Source organism: Elephantulus edwardii, unplaced genomic scaffold (genome assembly GCF_000299155.1).
Source record: "Elephantulus edwardii isolate Elephantulus edwardi_28Jun2011 unplaced genomic scaffold, EleEdw1.0 scaffold00125, whole genome shotgun sequence".
Taxonomy (NCBI): domain Eukaryota; kingdom Metazoa; phylum Chordata; class Mammalia; order Macroscelidea; family Macroscelididae; genus Elephantulus; species Elephantulus edwardii.
The window spans coordinates 8,376,544-8,398,235 of record NW_006399875.1 but is presented as its reverse complement, the minus strand read 5'-3'; the positions used below and the strand labels follow the sequence as shown (position 1 = coordinate 8,398,235).

The 21,692-nt window shown below is 38.0% G+C and overlaps 1 protein-coding gene across 2 annotated transcripts in view; it reads left to right on the top strand.

Annotated features, from left to right (window-relative positions):
* Positions 1–21,692, top strand: part of CTNND2 (catenin (cadherin-associated protein), delta 2) — a 1,564,764-nt gene that overhangs the window by 553,465 nt on the left and 989,607 nt on the right. Inside the window, exon 3 of one of the 2 annotated variants that reach the window (XM_006893173.1) lies at positions 4,395–4,507. Coding sequence is in view for 1 of the 2 variants with exons in the window: in XM_006893172.1 (XP_006893234.1) it covers positions 4,494–4,507 (14 nt within the window). In the remaining variant the exon portion in view is untranslated. Of the gene's footprint in view, positions 1–4,394; positions 4,508–21,692 lie in introns of those variants that run through there. The other variant, XM_006893172.1, reaches the window with a different exon arrangement.

The window sequence follows — 21,692 nt, the reverse complement described above, 5'->3', positions numbered from 1 at the left end:
TGCTTGGCTCTACAGTCAACACTCTTGGTACCAGCAGCCAGGAAATTAAAAGACAAATAGCATTGGGAAACGCTGCTGTCAGAGACCTCTCCAAAGTACTGAAGAGCAATGATGTCAGTCTAGAGACTAAAGTGCGCCTGATACATTCAATGGTCTTTGCAATTACTTGGCTATGCATCAGAAAGCTGGGCAATGACTAGGGATGATAGAAGAAGAGTTGATTCCTTTGAGCTGTGGTGCTGGAGGGGAGTATTAAATATACCAAGGACTGTTAAGAGAACAAACATGGGTTTTCTTGAGAGGGTGAAGCCAGGCTGCTCCTTGGAGGCAAAGATTCTGAAGCTGCATCTGACATACTTTGGACATGTTGCAAGGTGGGACAAGTCCTTGGAGAAGGACATCATACTTGAAAGAGTGGAGGGAGATCACATGAGAGGGAGACCCTTGATGAGATGGCTTGATTCAGTGACTGGAGTAATGGCTGTAGGTGTGTCAGAGACAATAAGATTGGTACAGGATAGAGCATGGAGGGACAGTGCAAAAGAGGAAGACCCTCTATGAGGTGGATTGATTCAGTAACTAGGGTTATGGGTACAGATGTGTCAGAGACAATAAGATTGGCACAGGATAGAGCAAGATTTAGGGCTGTTGTGCATAGGGTCGCTATTAGTCGCAGGTGACCCGATGGCACATAATAACAATGAAAAAGTTGAACAAGATTAAAGAGGAAATATATAATATTAAGTACTTTGTGGCTTTGTGGTTCATTTGTTATGGATTTTTTTCATTAGATTAAAAATTATTCATTGAAAAATGTTGCAAAAGAAGACAACTTTTAAGATATAAATTATTATATTGAAAATGTTCAAGTTTCATTATGAATACGATTAAAATCAAACTTGGAAAATTGATTAAATATTACAGACAATAAACTAAAAAATCAAACAAAAACCAAACACACCACAATCCCTCATTGTTCATTTTCAATCAGAAGCTCATAGCTGATGCTCCTTTTGAGCTGTTGATAGAGTCACCAGAGAAAAGCATATGGTTATTTTTTTCTACTGTTGTTGTTGTTGTGTACATTTGAATCAGAACCAACCCATAGCTGACCCTCTGGTGGATTTTCAGGGGCAGTTAATGGCATGAGAGATTACCTATCCTTGTCTCGAAGAGCAGCTGTCAGATTCAAACCATGTACCTTCAGGATTGCAGCATAGCTTCTTGCCACTAGGCCACTGGTGTTCCCTTTTTCCCTACGGTAGAACAAACTATAGACAATATCTATGAAATACTTATTTTCCAAACATTGTCCATTGAACATTACAGACCAGCATCTCATGAAAGACAGGAAGTGAACAAACATAGTCCTGTGGTTGTCTGTCACAACATACATACGGGTAGTAGGGCATCAGTGATAGCCAGAGTGAAAGAGATTAGGGCATCAGTGATAGAGTGAAAGAGATTCAGCTGAGACTTTAGGGAGGCAAAGGCAGCTGGATAAGAAATAAGGATGATAGTAGATGAACTGATGCCCTTCAGTTATGCTGTTGGAGAAATGTACTAAATATTCCATGGACTGTCAAAAGAACAAGCAAATGTTTCTTGAGAAAAGTGCAGGGAGATTGCTCCTTGGAAGCAAGAATGGTAAAACTTTTGTCTTACATATTTTGAGTATGTTGTTAGAAGGACATTTCTTGGAAAAGTACAGCATGCTTTGAAAAGTAGATGTTCTGTGGAAGTTAGGAAGACTGTCAGTGGTATGAAGTGACACAGTGACAGCAGAAATGAGCATAATGCAGAATAGGACACAGCTCAGACAAACTCTTCATAGGATTACCATGAGTCGTACTCAGTTTACATCATCTAACAACACTGCCATTCAGTTGAGTATTATCTAAGAACAAGAATGCAATTGATTTGAGTCTGACAGTCAGCAGTCTCATAAGATAGAGTTCAGTTGTCTCAAAAGTTTCCTGCTGTTTTTTGTTGTTGTTCTTGTTAGTTGCTTTTCTATCCTGTGCCATCCTCATAATCTCTGACACAATCAAACCCATTGCCACAATCTCTGTGTCAATAACCTTGGTCAAGGGTCTTCCTCTCCTTCATTTTCCGTCTTTCCCAAGAAAGATGTTCCTCTTCCAGGAATACCCTCTTCTAGCATTATGCCCTCCAAGGAACACTCTGACTGCACCTTCTCCAAGATATATTTGCTTATCCTTTTGGCAGTTCATGGAATCTTCAGCATTCTTCTCCAATAGCATGATTCAAAGACATCAATTCTTCTTCTATCCTTCTTATAAATTATCCAGGTTTCAGGCTGCTATAATCTTTAGGGGAGCTTTCAAATGCCAGCCTTTTCTTAACAGCTGCGTGCTTAACTACTTTACTCAAAGTATTTATGTCTCTTTGTTTGCCTGCCCCCCCTCCCGAGAGAGAGAGAGAGAGAGAGAGAGAGAGAGAGAGAGAGAGAGATTGAAATTATCAATGATTTTTTTCATACTCGGATTCATAATTGACACCCTTGTTACTAGCAGTCAGGAGATCATATTGCATTGGGACAAACCCTTGTCAAGGCCCATTCTAAATTACTGAGGAGTCAGCATGTCTGTTTAAAGACATAGAGAGAGGTTGAGAGAGATAGAGCTAGAGAGAGAGCGAGAATGAGAGCGAGAGAGAGAGAGAGAGAGAGATCCAACTATAAGACTAGTTGGACATGATATAGTTCTTCACATGTTAAAAACCCAAAGGTTAAAAGCACATTATACCTACTCTTTTTATCTCATTCTCTAACATTTCACCTTTACAAAGCTAGGGGGAAACATGTATTCAACTCTTTAGTACATTAACAGCATAACTAGCAGTGGTCAATTCTATGTCCATGGGAGAAAGAGGGACCATCACCTCCCATTGTGACCTGCAGCCTTGGAAACCCAATGCGGGTTTTGAGTCAGAGCCAACATGATGGCAGAGTTTTTTGTTTTGTGTTTTGTTGGGGGTTTTTTGCTTTGAAATTTAGAAACAGATTTTATTTTAAGATCTGAAATACAATTCCTAAAATATCAACTTTTCAGAAAATTGCAGCTACACAATGCATTGCCTATTATGTTAGAATGTGTATTAGATTCAAATACAAAAACCATGAAACAAATTACCATCCTTCAACAATTTTTGAGCAAAGATAGAATGCCTAAGGAACAACATAGATGACTTGCAGAGGATGGGCTGTTTTACTTCAAGCACCGTAAAAAAAAACAAAAACAAAAACAAACAAACAAAAAAAAGCACAAATGCATGAGTTTTCAGGTATGTACATTAAGTTGAACCTTTGACACTAGGAATAAGGGCATTTTGTCACGTAGCATTAACACATTAGAAAATTGTGCAGTGTCAAAGGGCTAGCACCACCAGCATTCAAGCAATGTTGTCAACTAGGCAGTAAAATGTTCTACTAAATATTTCATTATCTAATTACTGCGTACACTGGTAGCAACATTGAAATGAGGAAAGGAACTTATACTCCTTTTATTTTCTGTTTGAACAGAAAACAAATTTAAACATCAGCCCTGTGATACATTAACAATTTTAGAGAACATGATGGCAGAGTTTGAACACACTACTTAAGGTATTTTGGTCACAGAAAGCAGTTTTAATAAACATTCGTGGTATTATATAGCCAGTAAAAATAAAAGCAAACCCCAAAAAGTTTTAATAATATTTTGCTAACATTCTGATTCTGTTTATGGTGAAATAAAAGAGGACTTAAAACTGCATCAGTGTATTATGAATAAATGTTTAGAAATTATTAATTATTAATCAAATTAAAATTACTGAGAGCAAGCATGGATGGTGAAGCTTCACCTCACCTACTTTGGGCATGCTGTGAGGAGGGCTCCACCCTTGCATGCAGGGAAAGGTAAAGAATCCGAGAAGGAGAGGAGGACCCTAGACGAGATGGATTGATACAGTGACTGTGATAATTGGCTGAGATATATTAAAGATTGAGAGGATGGTGTGAGATTGACTAAGGTCCAGATCTCTTAGGGTCTCTATGGGTCATAGTGGACTTGAGGACCCCTAACAAGAAGAATTTATCAGTGACAGCTTTCATTTAATCTTTACCTCAACCCTCTGAAATGGGAATCCTTGTACCCATTTTACAGATACGAGAAACTTGTAATATGAAATCAGATTCCATATCCTGTAGTTTGCAGGACTGTGTTACAAGGTTTGATCTGGCTGAACTTCAAGTCTATTTTTCTTTCACAGCAAAAACCTCTATTTCTTAAAATTGGCACCTTGGTAACACTTTTCCTGTTCTGATGCCTCTATCATTTTGGTCTGAATTTCACTTTCAGATGATAGGATTGATCTTTTGTATGGTTTTATTCCAGGAATTACAGTTTGAAAGACTGACCCGCGAGCTGGAGGCTGAACGCCAGATTGTCGCCAGTCAGCTGGAGCGATGCAAGCTGGGCTCGGAGACAGGCAGCATGAGCAGCATCAGGTACTGGACGCTCTGCTCTTTTTGTTGCCGTTGAGAGGGAATCATGGCGTGGAGCTTCTCCTTCCAAACCTGGCAGGGCCGGGGGAACACTCAGTGCGAGGTTGGAAGGGATTTATAACTGACCTCATTTCAGATGCTTAAAAGGTGTCAGGAACGGCCTGATTTGTACTTGAAACACTTTTAACAAAATGAGTGCATGCCTTGAATACAAATGGTGCATCATTTCCCACAAAAGGAAGCTTGGCTTTCATCTAACCTGTCTGTGATCAAGGGATGCCAAACTCCAGTCCCCTAGTTTGGCTTTATTTTGGTTTGTTTTTTTGCTAAATGATCCAGACTTGCAGGTTTCTGAAATGAAAGAGTTCATTTCTGTGTGATATTTATCATTTGCTCTGGTGTCCTAGTGGTGGGAAGCTGCACTGTAATACTAAAGGCACATGGTTTGAGTCCACCAGTTGCTCTGTTGGAACTGGATGAGCAGTCTCCTCTCATGCAATTTATTGCCTCTGAAAACCTCTGGAGGGTCAGCTGTGGGTCGATTCCAACTCTATGGCACAGAACAACAACAGTAGCATGATGTAATGTGTGCATCTCTGGTGACTGCTAAGGTAGTATCTCTGATAGTTCAAATCCAATGGGAACTCAGGAGGATGACGGGAAATCTTCTAGATTATTTACAGCCTCGAACACCCCATGGAGGGTCAGACATGAGTCCTTCTTTTTCCACTAAAGGGAAATGATTTTGACTTGTTTTTTTAAAAAAATATAGCATGTTAAATTAGCAAATCCCTTGCTGAATACCATATACAAAGTCAATTTTCTAGGTGTGAAACTATTTCTTGATTCAGTGATAATTGAGATAACTCAATTAGTTGTTGGTTGGAGATAATGAAAAAAGGTTTTTGAACGTTGTCTTGTGGTCTGAGTGAAAATTTTAGAGAATATACTAGTTTTCCATTAAACTGTTTATGTATATTTTGCCCCGGGTGTTAATTCCAGTTTCCTCATATAACATACTTGTCCCAATTCTGTGGGTTCCTTGTTTTCATGCATCACCCTTTTCCCCACCTTTTCTGCCTTCTGAGCTTTCATTGTGGGGAAACCACTTTCTTCTGGGAAAAACCCTATGGTTAGCTGTTGTGAGGAGTATGTTTCTTATGTGTATTATTGTCCACTTTATGGTCTTTTCTATTGTTTGGCTGAAAGGCAATCTCAATGGCAGGATTCGGACATGGATTTGTTTAAAGTGTGTCTGAAGACCACAATTTCTGAGGTTCCACAAGTCTCTATCAGACCAGTCAGTCTCATCTTTTTATGACTTTTTGGTTTGTTCTCTGTCTCCTGCTGTGCTCAGAACCTTCTCTTGTGGTCCCAATCAGAGCAGTAAGTTACAGAAGCTGATCCCATCTAATTCTTCCAGTCCAGAGTAGTAGAGGTTATGATTCATTTATCCTTTGGAGTAATCATTTCCTTGAGCTCCACCCCCCCCCCTATTTTCTTTACTCATCTTGGCTCTGGATGGGAAGGGAGGAACCAATAGTTAGATTTTTATATGAGCACTTGCAAGTTTTACAACTCCAGTCACTTCTCACCAGCCAAACATTGTCTTTAGGGACTGTGTTATGCTGAGGCATAAATGTTCCCAGAGACTGTGCCCCTAAGTCTCCAAGTCTACTTGGTCTCTGAGTTTGCTGATGTATATAACTTTCCCCATATAGAGTCTCCCTTATCCTTGGATATTGTTGTAACACATGTAGTTACAAATAGAGATATTTCCTCAACCAAGCCCATGTATGATGAGTATACTCTACTCCTATTCTCTTTCCTACATCTGTTCCGATTGCATGATGACTTATTATCTACTCTCAGATATTGTTTTGGTTTTTTTTTTTGTTACTGTTATTGCTGGATCATATTGTAAGAGCATTTGCTGCCTTTCACTGTTGTGTTCCTCCCAATGTCTTCCCTTCACTTGCTACCCTCCTCATTTCTTATTGTTTTCCTATCATTCGAGTGAATACAGGTCTTTTCTCTAGGGAGCTCTGGTGCCCTAGTGGAAAGGAGCTGAGCTGACAACTTGAAGGCACATGGTTCGAATCCACTAGCTACTCTATAGGAGAAAGGTGGGCAGTCTCTTCCCATGTGGTTCACTGTCTCTAAAGATCAGCTGGAGGGTGAGCTTTGGGTTAGATCTGACTCAATGGTATATGACAATAATAACTCTCCAATGAGTAATTTACCTTTCCCTCTACTCCATTCAAAGCAATTTAAAAAATATGTTTATTTCTGTATTTAAAGGTTGCTTTGATCTTTCAATTAAGTATCATTATTTCACTCAGCTTAATGTCCTCGAGGTTGACCCATGTGATGAGGTGTTTTGCAGACTCTGTCATTGTTTAGCATTCTGTAGTATTCCTTTGAGGGCATGTACCATAGTTGGATAGTTGGTCTAGTCATTCCTCCATTGATGGATACCATCAATCTGCTATTGTAAATACTTCTCAGCAATAAGCATTGCTATGCATACGTGTCTTCTTGTCACAGCTGTTCTTACTCTAGGATATATACCTAATAGTGAGGTTACTGTATTATGTGACATTTCCAGTTCCACCTTTTTAAAGCAGCACCATACCAGTTTCCCCACAGTGTTTGTATCATTTTATATTTCCATCAGCAATGGAAGAGAGTTTTTAAATCTCTCTTGTTGGGATTAGATGCTGGCTCATTGTTTAATTTTTGTCTCTAATGGGTACTTATCTGGAGCATTTCTTCGTGTGTTTTTTGTTACCTCATGTTGTCTTTGTTGAAAAGTCTTTCTGTGTTCTCTGTCCACTTTGCCATCTGATTGCTTTTACTTTTTGTGGTTGAATTGTTAACTTTTTCTTCACATTTCAAAATTAGTCCTTTGCACAGTTAAACTGTTACTAATTTTGTTTTCCTGTTTGTATTTTCTTTTTTTTACTTCTTTGGGTTGGTCTTTTAGTCTACATCTTCTGTATTTATTTTCTTCAATCATATAAAGTAGAAAATCTCTATTATTATATATTAAAATTCTTATTTGGACACTGTGCTTTATTTCATTAATTACAAATGCTTGTTACTTTTATCTCCCTGTCTCCCCAATTCCCCTTGTACCTTGTCTATTTCTTCACCACCATTCACTTATAAATCTGCCATCTTAGTTATTTCCTATCCCTTCTCCCAATCCTTCCTCTCCTTTCCTTTCAAATAATTATGAATATCTTGTTCCTATTTGCACATACATGTTTAGTGTTCAGGAGGTTCAGTCATCTGTTTCATCTTTAGTCTCTATTTTAAATTATGTTTGATGGTCTATTTATGAATTAAATTAGAGGTCTTAGGGTGTGTCTTATTTTCCTTTGATAAGTGTTATCGTTTTAGATTTTTGCACTGGAACTTTGTTCCATCTTGCATTATTTCTTTATATACTATGTGAGATATAGATCCTGTTTCATTTATCTGCAAATGAATAGTAAATGTTTCCAACTTCATTTATTAAAGACACACTCTCTCTCTTCTGCCACATAATGGATTTTTGATCCTTTGTTGAAAATCAGCTGTCTATCACCGTCAGTCTGTTCTGCTGGCTAAGTGCTTGTTGATGTATTTTTTAAAACAAAAAATAACTTTCTAATCACTTGAACACAAAACAAATCATGTTCTATAGGATGTTTTGGAGAAGACTAGGCAGATGGAACATTTTTAGGCTTGTTTCATTTCTCATTTATGCACATTCCCATCATCTTGTTTGCTGTTATACTTGATAGCTTACAGGTATAGGTGGTGCTGTTGTTGTTGTTATGTGCTGTCGCATCGCCTGCAACTCATAGCGACCCTATGTACAACGGCCCTAAACCCTGCCCTATCCTGTGCCAATCTCACTGTCTCCGACACACCTACCCCCATTACTCCAGTCACTGAATCAATCCATCTTATCGAGGGTTTTCTTCTCTTACCTGCTTTAAGGAAGTAGCTTAGGTGAGAAGAAACTCCCAAATTACAGTGACTTAATGCATCTGTACTTTCATAATCATTTTGTCAGCATTCAGATACAAGTAGGGTACTAACCAGGGGTTTGCTTTCCTTCTGTGACGTAACTGATGTTCTGGAATCCTTCTGCCTTGAGGTTCTGCTGTCCTCTGATCTTTCACAGCCAACTTCATTGCTAATTACAGTCTCCTCCTGTGCAGTTTACTGACTCCAAAAACTCGCTGGAGGGCCAGCTGAGTCCATTTCAACTTGACAGCACACAAGAACAACATTGCTGGTCGCATGATACAGTAGGAGTTCTAAGTGCTGACCTATACAACTGCTCTGTGAACTAGGAACTTGAATTACCATACCTTCTTTGTCTGCTTCCACAGATGAATTAAAACATCTGTGTATCTCTTGTTCTAAAATACTGTATCATGGCAAGAGTAAATTTACAGTTGGCATGGACCATAGATTGGACAGTCTCCCACAAAAATTTTAGAAATAAAGTTAGACCACAGTTCTCAGTGACTTGTAGGGTACAACACTCTTCAGATCATAGACCTGATCCTTGTGTGGGTAGTTTCACTGGGATAATGCCCACATTACTTTTTTTATCTTATAAGTGTTAACAGAAGTAACAGAGGAGAGTCTAATTAATACTGTAAGAGAAGAGCCCAGGATTAGAGCATGTCCTTTTGACCAAGGGGGCTTTTGCTGAGAACCGCCTCGACCCAGGGTAAGACAAGATACATGGAGCTAGATCTTCAGGGAAAGTTAAGTCCACAGGTATTAAAAGGAGACCAAAACCTTCCTCTCAAGCCAAAAGAGAAGACCTTAAAACCAAGAGTCTGTACTCTGAATTTGAACTTTTGTCTGTAAGGTCACCAAGGAATGACAGAATTCAGCTAAGGCCAAGAAGGACAGTTTATTAAGGAAAAACCGGCCAAGTTCATTCTAAAGTAGAGACCAGCAGCTACTTAAAGTTAGAGTGGTGTTTTATATTGTCTTTCAAGGGAATTGGGAGAGGAGATGTTCACAGTTGTTTTTTACAAGATAAGGGAGCAGACTGGGGTCACAGATAGTTATTCCTTGGAGACGGAGGTAGAGCAGGTTTGCAGCACTAACAGAGACAAACAGAGCCACAACTGCTGCTTCATGTGGTTCATTTTGGTGGCTGTGCTGGGAGAGGGAGGGAGAGCAGCCCAGCAGCCCTAACATGGTTTACTTACTCTGTAAGGGAATAAACTACTATTTCCTAAAGCCTTCTACTGTTGGTATTTCTGTTATAGTAATAGGAATAATTAAGATAGAATGTTTTCTGCATTAATTGTTTAATAGTTCTTTGTTGGACAGTTATGCATTTTTAAATAGAAATGATAGCACTCCATGTTTATAGACTACGGTATGTTCTGGAATGTGATTTTCAGTTGTAAAGTCTTAGTAGAATGTATGGAGGCGTATCTACTTCTGAAACCAAGTATCTTGACTGTAAGTACTTCAAGTTGGCATATCGTGATTGTACACATCATCCTAGATTTTTTCTGAATCTTCAAAATAACCAGAGAGGAATTGATAACAAGGAAGAAAAGTGAATTAGACTCACTTGTAGGATGCTCAGAAAGATGGAGGGACAGCACAGAAGAGGAAGACCCCAGATGAGATAGACTGATACAGGAACTAGGGCAATGAGGGTAGGTTTGTAGGAGTCAATGAGACTGTCTCAGGACAGGGAAGGCTTCAGAGCTGCCGTGCATAAGGTCACTATGAGTTGCAGGTGACTCAACGTCAAATAACAACAAAAACAACAAGGGTGTGTGGTTGATAAGGATAAATGTAAGAGAAGAAGTATTTTTAAATGTGTGTTTGTATCCCTACATGTGATTGTATATAGGAAGAGCCGTTTGTTCACTAAAGTTACTGTGTGAAAAGCTTAGCAATTAGATTTTATATGTCCCTATACATGAGGTGCGGTGATTAACACTCAAATAGGGGCTAGAAACTTTTTCTTTAAAGCGTAGGGCTTTGGAAGGTAGGTTTGTTTGCTTAACTTTTTTCGGTTGGGTTTTGTTTTTAACAGTTAAGCCTTGAAGCCTCTTGTTTAAAGCAATTAGGACTTGGTAGAAGGGTCTTTGTGTTCAACAGTTGGTTGGGAGTTAGTGTGGAACCTAATTTGCTATTAGAGATACAACACTAAATTGTCAGTGTGTGGTATTTGATGAATACATTGTTCTGATTATTACAGCACTTGTCTGTCAGTTTGCTGTTTTGAGATAACTTGTGAGTTGCTGTGATACTGAAATCTATGCCACTGGTGTGTCAGATGCCACAAGGTTTACCCATGTGGACAGGTTTTAGTAGAGCTACAAGATTAAGATAGACTAAGAAGCAGGATTGGCCATCTACCTCTTAAATAACAGGTCTCTGAAAACTGAGTGAACAGTAGAGGAACACAGATGCATTATGTGGAGCTGTGGTGATCTGGTCTGTGGGAAATTGTGCTACTCACCTAAGGGCTGCATCTCTCAAAAGTTTTAAATCCCCTATTGGCTACTCATGTCTGGTATCCACCAGAAAGTCCTCAGACAAAAAATGACAAATCATCTTCCATTTGATTTATAGCCTCAAAACCAAAACAAAACAAAAGGAAACAGTGGAGCATAAACTATGAGGAAATTCCAACTTGACAACAATGAGTTGTGAGTGAGATGCATCATGCAGTTAATATGTCTTGTCTTTGAACTTGGCTGTTTCACTATGAATTGGCTTACCTTTCCAATTCAAACCAATATAATTTTTTAAATTATATTGGTTTGCTTACAAAGTTCATGGCTTACACTATCTTTCATTCACATTGTGTTTCATATATCATTCCCATTCACTATGTTTTATGAAATTAATCACAATTGGACTATGTCCTGTCTTTCCAGATACCCACTGGATATTTCCCATTTCCTTTACCAAATTGTGTGACCCTGTGATTTTCCTCCTGCCCATGCTCATTCCTCTGCTCTCATCCTCCCCCTTTGCATGCTTTGACACATTTTAATAGTTATCTATTTCTGCAGTAATGGTCTTATGTAGTATTTGTCCTTATCAGGCTGAGTTAATTCACTCAGCATAATGCTCTACAGTCCCTCCCAAGTTACGTAGTAATTTTCACAATCATTGCTCCTGAGTCATATTGTTGATCTTTTTGTGTGGCATTTTTGCACAGAGCACATTCTTTCTGTTATTATACCTACTCTCATGAACTCCTGGAAGGATCAGGTCTCAAGAACCATGTTTTGTTTAAAGCTTCCATCACTTTTGTCTGACTGGGCCCAAACCAGAGATGTCTGATCCCGTGACCAGTTAGTGAGAAAAAGGCCTGACAGTCTGAGAATGTGCATCAAGTGACAGATTCATGACATCCAATGATGGCCACTAGGGATGATTACCACATTGGCTTGTGTTCAAGGTGAGGAGGCTGAGTGACAGGGAGAAACCCAACAGAGAGACCAGATGGCCCTGAACATCCAGGGCAAGGTTTGTTTGTTTATCACCTAGACCAGCTGCATTTCAGATCTTTATAACCTTTTCCATTTTCTCATGGTTTACCATGAGTTGATTCCTTATGTTCACAGTGTCTTGAATAAAGCACATTAGGGTGTGTTCTCCCAAAGCAGCTAAGAGAACTGAGCTGTGACAACCTTTGCTTCTTCACTCAATGCAAATGATTATGTACCTGTTCCTCTCTGGAATATATACAATTGTACTGCATCAAGTATGTGCTGTAATATTAATGAATCCATGTCTCTTACCATATGAAAGTCCTAATTGTTCTATATTTGTTAAATCTATAGGGTTATGAATCTGCACTTGTATAATCTGAGCAATTTTCTGAATTTCACAAGCAAACAACTCTATAGGTTTCACTGTTCATTTTCTATCATAAGCTGATGGTTTCATCAACTTCAAAAATCTGTTCTTTAAAATGAAAATCTTCATTAGTGATAAACACTAACCCAGATAAGAAGCAAAAGGAATATGCTAAAAATAAAAATATAGACCAATTATGTTCATTACTTATTATCAATCAATTATAATTCCATAGGGTGGCAGTGAATTGGAGCTCACTCATTTGAACCTAAAAATAATAACTCCAAATTATATATGTTGTGCTTATTACTGAGGAGCCCTGGTTGCACAATTGTTAAATATTTGGCTGCTAGCTGAACAGTTAATGAGTTGAACCCAGCAGCCTCTCCTCAGGAGAGAGATCGAGCAATCTGCTTCTAAAGATTTACAGTCTAGGACCTTCTGTAGGTCGGCATTTCTTATCCTGTAGGATTGCTATGATTCTGAAGAGATTTAGAGATTTATGATACTTATTTCCAGGTAATTAGAATTAATTTTATATAAATTAGTTTTCCTTGTTTATTATAGTATAAAATAGCTAAATATATCTGTCATTATAGGCACTATTTTCATAACATAGGTAATAAAGATTATCCTTTAAAAGATAGAATGCAAAAGAAAAGTAACACATTTCAAAAGTCAGTTGTTTCAATAAAATATCATTATTTACTTTCCCCAGATAAACTATTTCCAAACTGAAGTTTCTGCTATGCTCAGCTTTATCCTGAAGTCTCAGATACAAGAGAAATAAATGTTCTAAGCATCATAAAGAGGTCATTATTTCTTTTTTTTATTTTTATTTTATTATTTGTGTGCATGTACTGTCAAATCTGATCTAACTGGTACAGGAGGAGATTGCCCCTCCTTTTCCGGAAGAGCTTCTGGTGGATTTGAACTGCGTATTTCTGGGATTGCAGTGCAGCTTCTTGCCACTAGACCACCAGAGCTCCCCAAGGTCATTATTTCTAATGACTAAATTCTGTGAACCCAAATGCCCACACTTGTATAAAGAGCTAATATGTATTTCTTACATCTACAGAGAACTCTACCTTATTTTGGAGAAAATGTTGATTTCTAGTTTAATTAGTAGCAGTTTCAAAGAAAAGGAAGTCAAATAGTAATTTTTTTTGGTCTGACAAAATGCTTATTTAGAGATATATTCACAGAATTTTTCTAAAAGAAGTAAATTATATATAAATATAATTGCTTATACTTAAAGGAAGGTGTATTTGTCTATGTTTTATCATCTCGCAGGATATAATAGTTAAAATAGTAGATGGCTGCATTTTTTTATATTTTAATAAAGAAAGAATATATTTGTTCATATATGTTATCTTGGAAGTTGGCCACCTCAGATTTTGAAATATTTATTCTGAAAGAGGGTTTAATAGAGTTTATTATTATATAGATATTTCCACAGACACACATGTTCCTAAACACATTCATTGAGTCAAAGTTGAAGATGTCTAATTGTCTAAGAGTCTCAGTCTTTATGACTAGCTTTCTAATTAGCAAAACAATTCCGTTTTTAATCTTTTCTGATAAACTTGAGTTTTTCATTGAATATAATTTTATTTCAGTATTATAAAGACACTCATTGTCCTTTTTAATGCAGGCAAATAACCAATTTTCATCTTTTATTCATGTTCAAATCACTACCTTTCCACTGAAGTCATGCTAATTTAGTTAAGCAAAGTTATCAGTTTATTGAATTGCTACACAGAGTTAACATTCCTGAAGTAATTTCCTTGTGAATCTTTTAGAAGGTGTTTGCTGTATTTTAAAAACAGAGAAAAGGAAAAAATAGAGAGCAGAAAGACATCATTTTAATACTTTTTCTGGATTGCAAATATTAGCAAACAACAACAACTACATTTTAAAAAGATAAAACATGCACAATTTCTTTCTTTGTTTCTTTCAGTTAAAATCCTGGAGCAGAAAGCCTCCTTAGAAATACTCTTTAAGTCCTCTTCTGTACTCTTCCTCTTGTCTTAGTCTCTTCAGTACTATCTGTCACATTATCTAAATAATTTTCTTCAGAATGACAGCTGCTTATAACTTGGCTTTTTAAAAGTGACATTATTCCTTTGAGATTTTCTATTGTAATCCCCCCCCCTTTTTCTTTTACTTAGACAAATTAAAGGAAGCATTCTAGGATATTTCTATTCAACAAACTCCATTTTCCTCGTACCCAGAAGCATCCCTGCTACGCAGGTTTCCCCATGGAAGATGTAATTGTCCATTTTTTATCATCTAGCAGAGTACAATTATTAAAACAATAGCTGCATTAATTATTCTGAATAAATTAGGATTTGTTCACATTTTCATTCTCTTCCCTTTACCTCCCCTACTGCACCATCCAATGCACCCCTTGTTCCAAATTGTACTCATACCTACAATACGTAATCATATATTCCTTTCAGGTAGTTCTTCCCTCATCTGTTCTAATGTGATGTTCATTATCTATCTAGACTTCCCTTATTTCTTCCCTAACCCCAACGTCTGTCCTATTTCATAACCTTGGTGTTAAGCAGTAGTCATCTTTTTTTGAGACAGATACTTCGCTTAGCATAATGTCCTTAAGTCTCTCTCGTGTTGTGTGACGCTTTACTATTTCATTGTTTTTCAGTGCTGTATAGTATTCCATTGTATGGATGTGCCATAGTTTTTCTTTCCATTCATTTGCTGATGGATATTTGGGTTGCATCCATCTCTTTGCCCTTGTCATTAAAACAGCAATAAACATGGGTGCACATACATCTGTTTGAGAGTCATGGCTCTAGTTTCTTTAGGGTGTATTCCCGTGAATGGAATTACTGGGTTAATGAGAAACCTTCTGAGAAAGTGCCAGACCACCTTCCATTTTATTGTACCATTTTACATTCTCACTAGCAGTGAATAACAGTTCCAGTCTCTCCAGAACCTAAAGAAAGTATATTTTGCCAAAATGTTCCACAAGCTGGCCATATCAGCTTCCTGAAGTAATAGGAATATTCACACTTGCTGACTATTGGACAAGAGATCACATTTTTCTCCAGCCTTCCCGTATTCTGAGACTTTCTCATGTAGTTTAGGAATTATGGCCATTATACTCAACCATTGTTAATTTGTACCTTCAATTCCTTGGATGATTATAATAACAACAGTGGCAGTAGTAGTATTGGTAAGATTAATAGTAGTAGTAACAGTGTCTTTAGTAGAAGCAGCAGCAGTAATCATAGTAGTTGAAATAATTGTTGTTGCCATTAGGTGCCGTCAAGTTGAGTACAACCCCTAGGGAACCAAGGAACGACTTAACTGAACCCTGTTCTGCCCTGTGCCATGCCCACACTTCCTTACACACTAGAGCCCATTGCAACAATCATTGCCTCAATTCAATAACAGTAGTATGTACTAAAAACCTTTCCATAAGCTAAGGAACCCTGACAGTGTAATGTGTGTGTAATGTATTGGGCTGATAACCAAAAGGTTAGTGATTCCTAGTCCACCAGCTTCTCTGAGGGAGAAAGATGAATAGCCTCCTCCCCTTTTAAGATTTACAGCCTCTGAAACATAATGGAAGGTTGCTGTGAATTAGAAGTGACTTCACAGCAGTGGGTTCATAAAGCAGACACAATATACTTGCTTTACATATATGATTCATTTGTTTTTAACTAGTAGTTTAGGTATAATTAGGGGTTTTTTTCTGTTTTGATTAGTGATTTTTTTAATGTGTGTGTGTATGTATATGTGTATATATATATATATTTAAAGCATATTCTTTCCATTTAATTTTCTCCTCATCAATTTCATTTATTGTTGCACATTTTTCTCCCTGCCTTCCACCCCTTAACCCCAGTTCATTTTTCTCTTTGAAAAGAAAAAAAAATCTTTCACTGTTATGCACCCCCAGAAGTCCACAGTCTACTTTATTATGCATTTCTTTTTCTGCAGTCTTGTCAGAAAAATAATACTTAATCCTCTCTTCTTTTTAAACAGTTCTCTCCCTCATATGTTTCAATGCAGTATACATTATTGTTTTATTTTGTGCCTGAGACACTGGTGGTTTCCGGATGGAATTTGAACGTCTCATAATTGAACACTGTACCTTTGTACTCACATATTTACTCACAAGAACATGTGTTAAAATATCATGCATGGTGCTGTTCAATCCATTTCAGTTATGTTCTAAACAACCATTTAAATAACCCTCTTTTGTTTTCACCCTGGGAATTTAAGCAAGTTTAAATGGAATTCATTTTTTCTGTTCTTCTTCCACCCCAGTGATAACAGCTGTCTTGAAGTTATCCATTTAGATATGTTTCTGACATTCTTTCATACAAAGATGAAGTAAAGAATGCTAATAGTACCCAAGTTAAAATTATGATTTTGAAGCTCTGTCTGACATACTTTGGCCATTTTGCCAGGAGGTAGTAATTCTTGGAGAGGGATAACATGTTTGGAAAGTTGGAGGAACAGCACAGGAAAGGAAGACCCTGGGTGAGATGGAATGACTCAGTGGCTGGGATAAAGCAGGTAGGTGGGTCAGAGACAATGAGGTTGGCTCTAAATAGACCAGGGTTTATAGCTGTTGTACGTAGGGTCTGTATGGTTCACAAGTGACTTGACATAGGGTCGGTATGGTTCGCAAGTGACTCAACAGCATATAACAGCACCATATCCAAATTGCTTAATTCAGTGTTCTTTTGCAAATTATTAGTGGGTGTATTATACTAATATTTATGTATATAAAACATAAGTTATAATATTAGAGACATTGTTATATACTTTTGAGGAGTAAGAAGCACCCGACCCAAGTTAATCACCTTATATGCACATGAAAAGTAAACAATGAATAAGAAAGGGCAAAGAAGAATTGATGCTTTGAAACTGGGGTCTTTTGAAGAAAATATTGACTACACTATAGGCTGCCCAAAGAATAAATAGGTTAAAACTAACATTATAAAGACAATGTGTATGGATTATTGGATGAAGACCTATGTGAGTTAACTTTCACTCAAATTACAAGAAAGGAAAAAATAATGAGTGTGAAAGAAGTATATTCTAGAATGTTCCTTATGAGCAAGGCCAGCTAGATTTCGTCTCACATACTTCGGTTATATCGTATGAAAGGATCAGTTGGTGGAGAAGGACATCATGCTTGATGATCAGTGAAATAGAAGCTTCTCAAGATGAATTGACACAGTGCAGCAGCACTGGCTCTCCCTTGCACTATGAGGACTGTCTGGGTCCTCACGGGCTTTGTTCTGTGATACAAAAGGTTACAGAGTCAGATCGACTTGACGGCAGCTTAAACCTGCATAATCATTTGATATATTCCTAACAGAAACTACTATTTTAACATTTTTCTGTCCATTTTGAAAGTTGACCTTTCCAGAATGACCTTTTCTTTTTAAAACTAATATACATTTTACATCCAAAAAGATTTAAAAAAGTATTTTAAATTTAATTTAAAATAATGATTTAGGAAACCAACTCCTCAAGATTTCCATGAACTAGAAATCAGAATCTTTTTGTATTTCATTAGACCAGAGAATCTTATTTTCTCATCCGAATACTGAATACTCATAGATTTTAAAGGTGGAACTTGTAGCTAGATCTTATCACTGTCTTTTTAGGTTATTACCTAGGTTTGCTTTGGAAAAAATAATTTATAGTTCTATATTTTAAGAAAAATCTTCAAAGTCAGAATAGTCTTTTTTATAGTTATTGTTGTTATGTGCCACTGAGTCATTTGCGACTCATAACAACTCTATGCACAACAGCCCTAAACCCCGCTCTATCCTGCGCCAACTGCACTGCCTCTGACACACCCATCCCAATTACCCCAGTCACCGAATCAATCCATCTCATAGAGGGTCTTCCCCTCCTGCGCTGTTCCTCCACCCTCCCAAGCATGATGTCCCTCTCCAAGGACCCATCCCTCCTGGCAACATGTCCAAAGTATGTCAGACGAAGCCCCAGAATCCTTGCCTCCAAGGAGAAGCTTGGTTTAATCCTCTTCAAGATGAATCTGTTTGTTTTCCTGGCAGTCCATGGTACATTCAGTACTCTTCTCCAGCACCACAGCTCAAAAGCATCAACTCTCCTTCTATCCTCTCTAGTCATTGTCCAACTCTGATGCATAACAAGATTGCAAAGACCATGGCCTGTATCAGGCGCACCTTAGTCTCTAGAGAGACACTGTTGCTCCTGAGTACTTTAGAGAGGTCCCTAACAGCAGACTTTCCCATCACGATATGGTTTTTTATTTCCTGACTGCTGGTGCCAAGAGTGTTGACTGTGGAGCCGAGCAAACTGAAGCTGTGAACAATCTCAATCTCTTTGCCATCCGTCCTGATGCTGCCAATTGGTCCAGTGGTGAGAATCTTTGTCTTCTTGACATTGAGCCTCAGTCCATGCTGAAGGCTGCAGTTCTTGACCCTTCGCAGCAAGTGCATGAGGTCCTCCTCAGTTTCAGCAAGCAGGGTTGTGTCATCTGCATAACGCAGATTGTTAATAGATCTTCCACCACTCCTGATGCCACAATTCTCCTCAATTAAATAAAACTCCTAGCAAATAGACTAACATAGTGATTGTTACTATGCAGTCTTTCTCCTCCTCCATTTGTTTAACATACAGATGTTATATAACATAATTATAACTTGGTTAACATTTTAATTAACATGTCTTTCCTAATTTTCATATAAATATTAAATTGTTCTTTTCACCACAGGCTAAAAATATCTGTCTAAATAATTCCACATTTTCCCACTTCAAATTATGCACTGGACAGCCACTTAGAACTTGACAGGATGACAAGGAAGCACACTCAAGTCCATTTTTTTTCTGTGTAAATCCAGTTCACTACAGGTCTGGGCTCACTGCTGGAGCAGAATTCAGGTCTTTGGAGAATATGTGGTCATTCACAGAAGAGCAGGAGTGCATGGATAACTAATATCTGGTAAAAAATGTACAATTAATTGCAATACAGAAACCAGTGACCATTTGAACTATTCAAACTGGAACCAAGAAGAGACAAATAGATTGATTTATGCCCTTTCCTTTTCCTGGTGTATTCTCGTTTTGATGTTGTGGAGTTGGCTTTGAAACATGCTGACCTCATACAAAATTGAATTAAATGCTACTTTTTCCATGACTGACAACAGGGCAGACTGTTGTAATCCTTAAGAGTTTTGGTGGCTAATATAGATGGTGAAGGGATTGAGATTGTTAATAGCTTCACAATCAACACTCTTGGTATCAGCAGGAGTAAATCAAAAGACGAATTGCATTTGGAAAATCTGCTGCAGGAACCACTCTAGAGTACTGAAGAGCAATGATGTCAGTCTGGAGACTAAGGCACACCTGACCCATGCCACGGCCTTTGCAGTTACTTGCTATACGTCAGAACGCTGGACAATGAATTGAGAAGGAGAGTTGATGTCTTTGAGCTTTGGTGCTGGAGAAGAGTATTGAATATAACATGGACTATTGGAGAGCAAACAGGTTCATCATAGAGAGGGTTAAATCAGGCTCCAAGAATTCTGAAGCTCCATCTGACATATTTTTGGCATGTTGCAAGGCAGGACCAGTCCTTGGAGAAGGACATAATGCTTGAGAGGGTGGAGGGCCAACGCAAGAGAGTAAGATTCTGGATGAGAAGGATTGACTGAGTGACTGGGGTAATGGGATAGGTGTGTCAGAGACCATAAAATGGCTCAGGATAGAGGAGGATTCCGAGCTGTTGTACATAGGATCACTATGAATCAGAAGGCACTTGGCAGCACATAATAACAAGAACAACTACTACAGTATGTGGAAGAAGGAACTCTGGTGGCCTAGTAATACGAATCTGCACTTCAATTGTGAAGACACTGGGTTCAAGCCCCCAGCTGCCCCATGAGAGTGGGGTGGGCATTCTCCTCCCATGTGGTTCCTGCCTCTGAAAACCTACTAGAGGGTCAGCTACTCGTTAAATTCCAACTCAATCACACACAACAACAACAACAATGTTTGGAAGTATGTTACCTTATCTCTCTTTCTAGTCTGTCTAAGTTTAGAAGTTTCACTTAAACTTTATCTACTATGAGCTATTCTCCTAATATTTAAATATTTGTGATTTAAATTCCAAAATTTTAGCCGTGTGAGTCACACAATACGACAAACTGACAGTTGGTGGATTCTCATTGTGAAGGATAAGAAACCAGTGAACCTTAAATGATAACAATTAGCACTTGACCAAGACAAAAGAAAGACACTTCAGTCCACCAACACTCAAATGATTATAACCTTCAGATGAAAGAGGCAGTGAGAAGGGCAAAAAAACCACCACCGTCATGTCAGGAGATTGATGTCTTGACACTGATGCAGACGAAGTGTGACTTGGGGGCATGTCATTGGGTGTTTTGACCTCTGTTTCTTCACCTATAAAATAGGAAATGAGAAAGGCTCTGGTTTGTTTTGGCTTCCTATTCTCACATTCTTCATCTCATTTGAGTGTTTTATTAAAAACAGTAAGTTACATATGAATATTTTAATATGGAGACATTTCTTGAACTTGATTAGCAGGTCATAATAATTTAAAAAATGGAGATAGCAATTTAAAAATCCAAACTCACTTCCCATCAAGTAGGTTCTGTCTCTTAGCAAGCCTCCATCAGATTTCTAACACTGTAAATATTTGAAGGAGAAGACTGCCCATCTTTTTCCTATGATGGGGATTTAGAACCACCAGTCTTTCAGTTGGTACAGTTTCCTGAGGTTTGAGTAGGTAAAATAAAATTCTCCTGTAGAATGATTCGAACACTACTAATGTTAGTGCTGTAAGTAAGAAGCAGTGACTTCTTGGAGGGATATTTGTGGGCCAAATTATGTGTCCCATTGACAGAGCAAGACACTTGAGTTGATAAGCCTTTCTTAAAAGGAGAGTGAAAGTAGAAGGGCAAAAGTTGATTTGCAATCAATGTGACTGAAATAAAGAGAACTGAGGGTCTATTCCTTGGAAGGAGACATCATGACAGAAAAGCTGGAAGGTAGGCAAAGAGATGAATTGGCACAGTGACTGCAGCAATAGGTTTCAAGTATGTCAGAGGTGATGGTGATGGTGCTGGATAGGGCAAGGTTTCTACTTGTTGTTCATAGGGTCACTGTGCGTCATACTTCACTAAACAGCATCATCTGGTTAGGAACAAGGAAGTAGAATTAGAAACAGAGATGCTCATTCTGTCAGTGGCCATATGTACCGAGTCTTAGAGCTCTAGTTTGACTGGGTAGGCAATAGATCATGGAAGGCAGTTTAAGAAAGGAGTGG